Source organism: Theropithecus gelada, chromosome 2 (assembly GCF_003255815.1).
Source record: "Theropithecus gelada isolate Dixy chromosome 2, Tgel_1.0, whole genome shotgun sequence".
NCBI classification, from domain to species: domain Eukaryota; kingdom Metazoa; phylum Chordata; class Mammalia; order Primates; family Cercopithecidae; genus Theropithecus; species Theropithecus gelada.
In genome coordinates this window covers 67,140,705-67,150,904 of record NC_037669.1, presented here as the reverse complement: position 1 = coordinate 67,150,904, position 10,200 = coordinate 67,140,705, and the positions used below count along the sequence as shown (strand labels likewise).

Here is a 10,200-nt window from a genome sequence, read left to right as displayed (position 1 = left end):
GCAGTGGCGTGATCTCAGCTCACTGCAAGCTCCGCCTCCTGGATTCATGCCATTCTCCTGCCTCAGCCTTCCGAGTAGCTGAGACTACAGGCGCCTGCCACCACGCCTGGCTAATGTTTTTTATATTTTTAGTAGAGACGGTGTTTCACCGAGTTAGCCAGGATGGTCTCGATCTCCTGACCTTGTGACCCGCCCGCCTTGGCCTCCCAAAGTGTTGGGATTACAGGCGTGAGCCACTGCGCCCGGCTGGTAGGACTCTTATAATCGTTATTTCTGTAATTTCTGAGATTTTCAAGTGGCTTACCTAAGCTTGACCTCATGTACTGTGGGGGATTTTGGGGCAATTACGAGAAGGTTGAGTGTGGAAGGGTCAGTAAGATAGATGACTGATGTACCCTTAACATTTATAATTTTGACTGTTTTCCAGTCACCTCAAGGAAGAAAAAAACTTTTAAGTAATTGTAATTTTGTAGAGACATAAGTTTGAAATATACAGGTGATGAGACTGATAGATGTATTTTAGCTTGAAGTGACTCTCAGCTTTCTAGTTAATATATGCATCTTGGATTTGTTATTCTCATTTAAGTAAAAATCTTACCACATCAGTATTACGAAGTAGTTCTGATATTCCCATTTGTAGGTGATGAAACTGGAGAAAAATATATGCTGTAGAAGTATTTGAAATTTAAGGAAAGTGCAAGGTCTTAAAGAACATTTGTAATTTTTGCAATTTTGTGTATATCTGGGAGGAAGGGGGAGGGTGAGATAGCTTTCTGTCAACTAATAGCAAAGTACGGTTGTCTCATCTGTGGGGGATTGGTTCCAGGACCTCCTTTGGACATAAAATCTGTGGATGATCAGTGCCTGATGTAAAATGGCATAATATTTGCATGTAACCTTTGCACATCCTTGGTGCATCTCTAGATTAATTATAATGCCTAATACAATGTAAATGATACGTAAATAGTTTTTATACCTTGTTGTTTAGGAAGTAATGATGAGAAATGTCTCCACATTTCAGTACAATTTTTCTCAAATATTTTCAATCTGAAGTTGGTTGGATTTGTGAATGTGGAACTTGTAGATAGAGAGGGCACACTATATTTCTATTTAAAATTGTGCAACTAAAGGGAATTTGATATTTTTATCAAATATCAAAGGGATTTTGTTTTATTAGGGATACTGTTGTCTATGGTGACTTCCGGGGTGGCTTTTGAGGTGGTGGCCATTTTTGTCTCAGAGTGGTTTGTTAACTGGAGACTGGTCCACCTTTTCTAGGGCTTTTGCATACTACGGTGTTTCTTGCTGTAAGGAGCAATCTTAAATGTAGGTAGAATGTAGGCTTGTTTTTTGTTTGTTTGTTTTTTAACCACCCTTATCAGTGAATGCTAGTGAATTTGAGATTTTCATGTTTGTAGGGTCTAGTCGTGTTTCTTTTCCTCTTGTGTAGGTATTGATACTTCTCTAGTCTTGCCCTGCTTGTTCATATTAGAGAGTTTTTGGGGATGATACCTTGTTAAGTTGTCATCCAGTTTTCTTGTAAATATTGTGTGTGGTCTTTGGTTTTGTTATGTTGCTTTTGGTAGGATATGGCTAAAATCAGTGCCATAGCCAGCATGTGGTTACTTAAAAATTATTTCTGACAAAATATTAGATGGTTAGATGAACCGGTAAGATTTTAAAAGTAGTTTTAAAAACTTGGATTTAAAATATGGAGAATATCTTGATACATGCTTTTTCTATTTACATCTTCACTTTGGTTAAGGAGGAATTCGGTGAGAATAACTGCATTTTGAGTGTAATGGATCACACGAATTAAGTAATTCTTGTGCCTATAAAAGTGGAAAACCCACGTGTAAAGAGGATTGAAATTAATACTGCTTTAGATGTTTCTGTCTCATTTTACAAAAACACAAGAAAAAAGAAAAGTGAAACTATACTGTTTCTTATATATTCTTAATAGAATTTTCTGTACACATAAGTGTATGTGTGTTAATCCTCTTGTTAAAAATGGCATGAAACTTCTGCAGTTTACCTTTTGTTATTTTCTTTATTTAGATACCTTTTTTCTTTTTCTTTTTCTTTTCTTTTTGTTTTTTTTGAGACAGAGTCTTGCTCTGTTGCCTAGGCCGGAGTGCAGTGGCACAACCTCAGCTCACTGCAACCTCCACCTCCCGGTTTCAGGCAGTTTTTCTGCCTCAGCCTCCTGAGTAGCTGAGATTACAGGCACGTGCCACCATGCCCAGCTAATTTTTTTGTTTTTTTAGTAGAGACAGGGTTTTGCCATGTTGGCCAGGCTGGTCTCGAACTCTTGATCACAAGTGATCTACCTGCCTCAGCCTCCCAAAATGCTGGGATTACAGGCGTGAACCACTGCACCCAGGCTTGCATTTAGATACCTTACCAAAACACAAAAATTTACCTCATTGTCTTCATGGGCTGCATAATATTTTATTGTTTTGGGTGTTCTTTATTTAACGTGTCTTCTTTGATGGTTTTTTGGGCTGTTTACAGTTACCAACCAATTCAAACAGTGCTTAAGTTAACATCCTGGCACAGATGTAAGAATGGGATTTATGGGTTCATGATTATGTACATTACTGTGTTTGACAGATAGTGCTAGCTGGCCTTCCAAAAAACTTGTTCAGTATGTGCTTCTGCTAACTAGCAGTGTATGAAAGTTATCTCTATATCCACGTCAGCACCAAGCGTTACTCAACTTTTAAAATTATTTTTATTTTTATATATATTTTTGAGACAGGGTTTCACTCTGGCCCAGCCTGGAGTACAGTGGCATGATCATAGCTTACTGCAACCTCAAACTCCTAGGCTCAAGTGGTTCTCCCACCTGAGCTTCCCTAGTAGCTAGGACCACAGGTATGTACTAACTTATTAATTTTTTGTAGAGGTGGGGTCTTGCTATGTTGCCCAGGCTGGTCTCAATTGAGAATTGCAGAACTCAAGCAATTCTCCCACCTTGGCCTCCCAAAGTGCTGGGATTACAGGTGTGAGCCATTGTGCAGAGCCCATTATTAGGCTTTTAAATCTGAAAATCTAGTACGTGAAAAATGCTTTATTTAATTTGCATTGTTTTATTTTGTGCTAACTTCTGATTCCTCATTGATACCGTTCTTCCTTTTTCAGATTTTTTGGCTAGATTAAAAAATTGGCTAGATTAAAAAAATTGCCTGTATCATTTCTTTCATTGGAGATTTGAAAGTGATAATATTCTAAATCTAGCATATCTTTGTTATGTATTAGTTGGAATCCTTGTTTATTTATTTATTTATTCATTTATTTATTTATTTATTTTAATGAGATGGGATCTTGCCGTGTTGCCCAGGCTGGCCTCGAAACCTTGGCCTCAGGTGATCCACCTGCCTCAGCCTCCCAAACTGCTGGAATTACACATGTAAGCCGCCCCACCCAGCTGTAACTTTTTTTCTGCAAAATATACTCCTGGCCTGTTTATTAATAAACATGCCAAAGCAAGCCATTTAGGATATAGGAAGAAAATAAATACTGAGAGCACTCTGAGATCTCAGAAATGTCATAAAGTTCTATAAAACAGAAGGAATGAAAATAGTACCCATAAGATTTAAGATTGCCCTCTGCTATCTTTTTTTGAGACAGAGTCTCTCTCTGTTGCCCAGGCTGGAGTGCAGTGACTTGATCTCAGCTAACTGCAACCTCTGCTTCTCTGATTCAAGCAGTTCTCCTGCCTCAGACTTCCGAGTAGCTGGGATTAGAGGTGTGCACCACCATGCCCAGCTAATTTTTGTATTTTTAGTAGAGACAGGGTTTCGCCATGTTGGCCATGGTGATCTTAAACTCCTGGCCTCAAGTGATTTGCCTGCGTTGGCCTCCCAAAGTGGGGATTACAGGCGTGAGCCACCCCACCTAGCCTACTGTCTTTTTTTTTTTTTGAGAGTCTCGCTCTGTCACCCAGGCTGGAGTGCAGTGGCACGATCTCAGCTCATTGCAACCTCTGCCTCCCGGGTTCAAGCAATTCATGTGCCTCAGTCTCCCAAGTAGCTGGCGCTACAGGCGTGTGCCAGCATGCTCAGCTTTTTTCTTTTTTTTTTTTAAGGTGGAGTCTCGCTCTGTCGCCCAGGCTGGAGTGCAGTGGTGCAATCTCAACTCACTGCAAATTCCGCCTCCTGGGATCACACCATTCTCCTGCTTCAGCCTCCCGAGTAGCTGGGACTACAGGCACCAGCCACCATGCCTGGCTAATTTTTTTATATTTTTAGTAGAGATGGGGTTTCACTGTGTTAGCCAGGATGGTCTCCATCTCCTGACCTCGTGATCCACCTGCCTTGGCCTCCCAAAGTGCTGGGATTACAGGCGTGAACCACCGCACCTGGCCCTTTTTTTTTTTTTTTCGATTTTTGAGTAGAGACAGGGTTTCACCATGTTAGCCAGGCTGGTCTCAAACACCTGACCTCAAGTGATCCGCCTGCCTCGGCCTCCCAAAGTGCTGGGAATACAGGCGTGAGCTGCCGTGCCTGGCCTCTACTATTTTTAAAATAGTTTTAAATGACATATTTTAATCTAAATATAAATATTTAATTTGACCTATGCTGTCTAATTAAGCTAATAATAACCCTTGACAATAAATCAGATCTGATTTTTTTTTCCCCCACATTTTCCTTTAATTCTATCATATTCTTGTTCACTTTTTTTTTTCAATGCCTTATAGCAGTGGTTCTAAACCAGGGCTGACAATGTCTAGAGATCTTTTTGGTTGTTACAGTTTGGGGGCATACTGCCAGCCTCTAGTGGGGTAGGGGGCAGGGGCAGGGATGCCGCCGAACATCCTGTGTTGCTCAGGATACTCCCCAGCAATGAAGGATTGGCCCCAAATGTCAGTAGCGTCAAGGTTGAGAGACTGTGCTTTATAGGAAAAAGCATATCTTCAGATTTTAAAAATGTCTTACAGTTTTCTTCTAGGATGTCTGAAATTTAAAAAAATGTTAAGACCACCAGTTAAGGTCTTTAACCAAGTCTTTTAGTTTTACCTATCAGAATTCTATTTGAGACACTAAGTATAATTTTTATAAATAAATAATATGAATGTCCTAGATGTTTTTGTATTTAATTAAATATAGGGTCTGTTAACTGGCTTCATTGGTTCATTGTTTTGTTTTTTTTTTTTTTTTTTTTAAGATACAGAGTTTCACTCTGTTGCCCAGGCTGGAGTACAGTGGTGCACTGAAACCTCCACCTCCCGGGTTCAAGAGATTTTTTCATGCTTCAGCCACCCGAGTAGCTGGGATTACAGGTGTGTGTCACCAGACCTACCTAATTTTTGTATTTTTAGTACAGATAGGGTTTTGTCATGTTGCCCTGGCTGGTCTTGAACTCCTGAACTCAAGTGATCTGCTTGCCTTGGCCTCCCAGTGCTGGGATTAATAGAGAATGGGGTCTGGCCTGTGTTGTTGAGGTTGGTTCCAAACTCTTGGGCACAAGCTGTTTACCCACCTCAGTCTCACAAAATGCTGGGATTACAGATAGCAGCCACTGTGCCCAGCCAGGTCATTCTTTATACCTGCGGGGAGAGAGCCTTTAATTCCTCACTTTCTTGATGGGTTAGTAACCTCATGGCTTCATTAACCACAGGTAACCATAGAGGTAACTATGAGGAAACTAACCTAACCTTTAGTTTCCCATAAACTCTGCCTATTGTTAGCCTGGCAGCTGTGTGTGTTTTACAGACCAGGTCAAAGGCCACTGCTGATACACCACCCAGTCTTCAGTGACAGCAGTGCTGACCACTTCCCCCACCCCCATTTAGCACCCAAAGGAGCTAGCTACCCTAGGCACTGGTGGTTACCCTACATACTGGCCTTAAAAGGGAATAGTTAGATACATTGAGTCTAGAAAGAGTGAGATAAAGTGAGATTGGTTATTTCTGTCATCTTGCAGAATTAAGTGTATGTTAAAGTGAAGACTCTGTTCTTTATATATGCATCATATATATGCATTTTGGAAACTTGACAAAGTTGGAAGAACTTTGGAAGAAGCTGGAAGTATAAGGTGGAGAAGTCTCCTAAATCCATACCAGCATTGTTTTTGTTTGTTTGGTTGTTTTTTTTTTTGTTCTTTTTTTTTTTTGAGATGGAGTCTTGCTCTGTCACCCAGGCTGGAGTGCAGTGGCGCAATCTTGGCTTACTGTAACCTCCGCCTCCTGGGTTCTAGCAGTTCTCCCTGCCTCACCCTTGTGTAGCTGGGATTACAGGTGACCACCACCACACCCGGCTATTTTTGTATTTTTAGTAGAGACAAGGTTTCACCGTGTTGGCCAGGCTCATACCAGCATGTTTTAATGCAACTATTAACAGTATTTTGTTAATGTATGGTAGAGGTGGTAAACTGGCTGGGACACTGGGCGTGCAGATACAGACTAGGATGGTTTTGGGGCAACTAGGAGGTATGGTCACTCTATTTTGTTTCCTTTGATGTCTCCTTTGTACATCATTGCTAGTTAATATCTTTCTTATATTTTTATCCTATCTTTCTTATACTTTTAGCCAGGCAGATACACTTGACTCTTAAGCAACACAGGTTTCAACTGTGGGGGTCACCTTAAACGTAGATTGAAAGTACAGTATTTGTAGGATGTGTGAAACCCGCCTACACAATGGACTGCTGTTTTTGTATTCGTGGGTTCTACAGGGTTGACAGCAGGATTTAAGTATGTGCAGGTTTTGGTATACACGACGAGTCTTGGAACTAGTTCCTGAAGTATACCAAGGGATGACTGTGCTGTTGTAGTGTTTATTTTATTTTATTATTTATCTGAAACACGGTCTTGCTCTGTTGCCCAGGCTGGAGTGCAGTGGTGTGTCCACGGCTCATGGCAGCCTTAACCTCCCGGGCTCAAGCAGTTCTCCCATCCCAGCCTCCCATGTAGTGTCTTGGTCTTTAAAATTTTTTCTTCACCTGGGTTCTTTTTACCTTTCCAGTCTTCTCTTGCCACCATTCGTAACTTTTCCACATTACTTGAAGTTCACTGAATATGCAGTGCTCTATTGTGCTGGTGTTAAATTCTCATAGTACCTTGTTGTTAATTGCCTCATACGTTCTTCCTTATGGATACCTTCAACTTGTCTTTTAAGACTGTTCAGATGGCTCCGTTCAAATATATATTATTTACTGAAAAGTTTTCTTGGATCTCCTTTTCTCAATCGAAACTGCCATATTTCTGACATGTATCAGTTGCATTTTCTGTTACAGCTGTTTGCTGACTAATCTGTTTCTACTTGTGGTTCTGTAAGTTTTGAGGGGGCGAGCTTCCCTTACTCAGAGTGTGTCACACAATAGGAGCTGGGTTAGATAAATGAATATAGGTTTGTACCATATAATGACATTTTAGTCGTCGATGAACCACTTATATGATGGTGGTCCTATAATACTATAATACTGGATTTTTACTGTACTTTTTCTATTTTACATATGTTCAGATGTGTGAATACTTACCATCACAGGTTTATGGCCTAGGAGCAGTAAGCTATATACCATATAGCCTAGGTGTATCGTAGGCTATACCATGTGGATTTGTATAAGTGCACTCTGTGATGTTCATACATTGGAATCACCTGATGACACATTTCTCAGAACATACCCCTGTCGTTAAAAGATACATCACTGTAGATGAAAAATAGAACCCTGTCTTCATCTACAAAGGAACTATTATTTCTTTTTTGCGGGAGAGGGGACAGAGTCTCACTCTGTTGCCCAGGCTGGAGTGCAGTGGTGTGATCTTGGCTCACTGCAACCTCCCCCTCCTAGATTCAAGCGATTCTCCTGCCTCAGCCTCCCTAGTAGCTGGGATTATAGGCGTGTGCCACCACACCCGGCTAATTTTTGTATTTTTAGTAGAGACGGAGTTTTGCCATGTTGGCTAGGCTGGTCTCAAACTCCTGACCTCAGATGATCCGCTCCCCTTGACTTCCCAAAGTGCTGGGATTACAGATGTGAGCCACCATGCCTGGCCCCTAGGAGCTGTTGTTTCTAACTCTAGAAAATAATAGAAATTATTATTGGGATTGGAGTCATGAGTGTGAGTGGGTGAAAGGGTATACTGAGTGAAGTAAACTTGCTTTCTCTCTTCCCTCCCAATTTCCATATGTCCAGATTCTGTCTGTTCTTTGTCCACTTGGCTCTTGTCTAAGAGCTTCCCAGATTTTCCTAGAATGTAATAGCCTTGCCATTTAAAATTTTGTCATATTTTCCACTCAATATTAGGGGTATTTGGTTATAAATATTATTTTGCCAAGGTGTAGGCTTCTTCTACAGGGCATAATTTGGTGGTTTTATCATTATTTCCTTCTGCATCATACGTCACTATTCCTTCAAAATACAGATTTACTGTTTTAGCTTGGGATGCTATAACAAAATACCATTGACTGGGTGACTTAATAGAAATGTATTTCCTCACAGTTTTGGAGGCTGGCAGTCTAAAATAAGTGTGCCAGCATAGTCAGGTTATGTGGTAAAGCTTTCTTCCTGGCCCTGCTTTTTTGTTTTGTTTGTTTTTGAGACAGGGTCTTTTTTTTTTTTTTTTTTTTTTTTTTGAGATGGAGTCTCGCTCTGTCGCCCAAACTGGAGTGCAGTAGCCGGATCTCAGCTCACTGCAAGCTCCGCCTTTCAGGTTCACGCCATTCTCCTGCCTCAGCCTCCCGAGTAGCTGGGACTACAGGCGCCCGCCACCTTGCCCGGCTAGTTTTTTGTATTTTTTCGTAGAGACGGGGTTTCACCGGGTTAGCCAGGATGGTCTCGATCTCCTGACCTTGTGATTCCATCACCCAGGTTGGAGTGTAGTGGTGGGACCATAGCTCACTGTAGCCTCTATGTCCTAGGCTCAAGCAGTCCTGTCCTCAGCCTCCCGAGTAGCTGAGATTACAGGCATGCGCCATCACGCCTGGCTAATTTTATTTTATATTTTTAGTAGAGATACGGTTTCTTCATGTTGGTCAGGCTGGTCTTGAACTCCTGACCTCAGGTGATCCACCCGCCTTGGCCTCATAGAATTGCTGGGATTACAGGCATGAGCCACGGTGCCCAGCTGGAATAAGGTTTCTTTAATGTGCCCTTTTAAAAAATCACTGAATTTGGTATTGAGATGAGGCATAGACTGTTAAAAAAAAACATGGCTGGATATTTAAAATACTTTTTTTATTACAAAAGTAGGAAACTTTGTTTAAAACAATTTAAATAGTGCAGTAGTTCATCAAAGGAAGACATGACAGTCCCTTCATTTCTATCCTGAGTAATACAGCATATTAATTTAGAATATACTTAATATTTGTGTGCACTCAGTAAAATAAAAAATGGAAGTGGATCGTTCAGTAAGTTGCTTTTTAAAAAGTCACCATGAAAAATGAAAGTACACTTGAGCAAATCTTTGTATGTTAAGGGATTTAGATTTTTTAGATATAATATGCTTGGAAGAGAAACACCAGAAGCCACTTAAAAGAATAATTTGGATTACCTTTGCTTTTTGGTTTTCAGTTTGAATGTTTTTGTTTCTGAATTACAAAGTTTCATCATTAGTAGCTTAATTTTTCTTAATTTGTATTTTCACTAAGCATTTACCTTTTTAATAATTTTAAAAGGTAAAAAGCGTATATTAAAAATAAAATAGTTTTTATAGATATGATTGGCTGAAATGAACAGCCTTTTTCAGACTAGAAACAAATTCATAAATATATACATAGTAAATTCAGATCTAATTTCTATGTAGGAAAATCAGTGTTTGGGTCTGATGCAGGAGCATTTATGTATTTTGAAGATCTAGGATACTTACGTTGGAAAAATGTAAAATTCATCAATTTATAGTCAAGGGTAGAAAAGAAAATTTATCAAACTAAAATCAAGGGATAAATTTCTAGGAAGAAAGGAAAATAGCAATAAAGTTACTTTATTGGTAGTAATCTGTCTTAGGAGGATTGCCAATGTGTGTAACAACATAGAGGATCTTTAACATTCTGTAGGATTACCTGCAGAGAATCACACTAAACTTAAATTCTCTGAATACTTTGGTGAACCTTAAGGCATTGGGTTGTCTGCTGGACTGAGTGTTTTAAATGGTTCATTTGGGAATGTCCACCCAGATTTGAATTAATTTAGTAGTCTCACAGCACTTTAAATATTAAATAGGAAATAAACTTCTAAATTATAATTAGAAAGCCCAAA

The 10,200-nt window shown here is 39.9% G+C and overlaps 1 protein-coding gene across 5 annotated transcripts in view; it reads left to right on the top strand.

The window, feature by feature from the left end:
* The window catches only part of PPP4R2 (protein phosphatase 4 regulatory subunit 2), a 72,810-nt gene that overhangs the window by 18,709 nt on the left and 43,901 nt on the right, over nucleotides 1-10,200 (top strand). The window contains exons 3-4 of one of the 5 annotated variants that reach the window (XM_025374979.1): nucleotides 3,344-3,412; nucleotides 4,254-4,577. The exons of the other annotated variants lie outside the window; for them this stretch is intronic. Of the exons in view, the coding sequence (XP_025230764.1) occupies nucleotides 3,344-3,412; nucleotides 4,254-4,278 (94 nt within the window). The 3' untranslated portion in view covers nucleotides 4,279-4,577. Of the gene's footprint in view, nucleotides 1-3,343; nucleotides 3,413-4,253; nucleotides 4,578-10,200 lie in introns of those variants that run through there. 5 annotated transcript variants of the gene reach the window in all.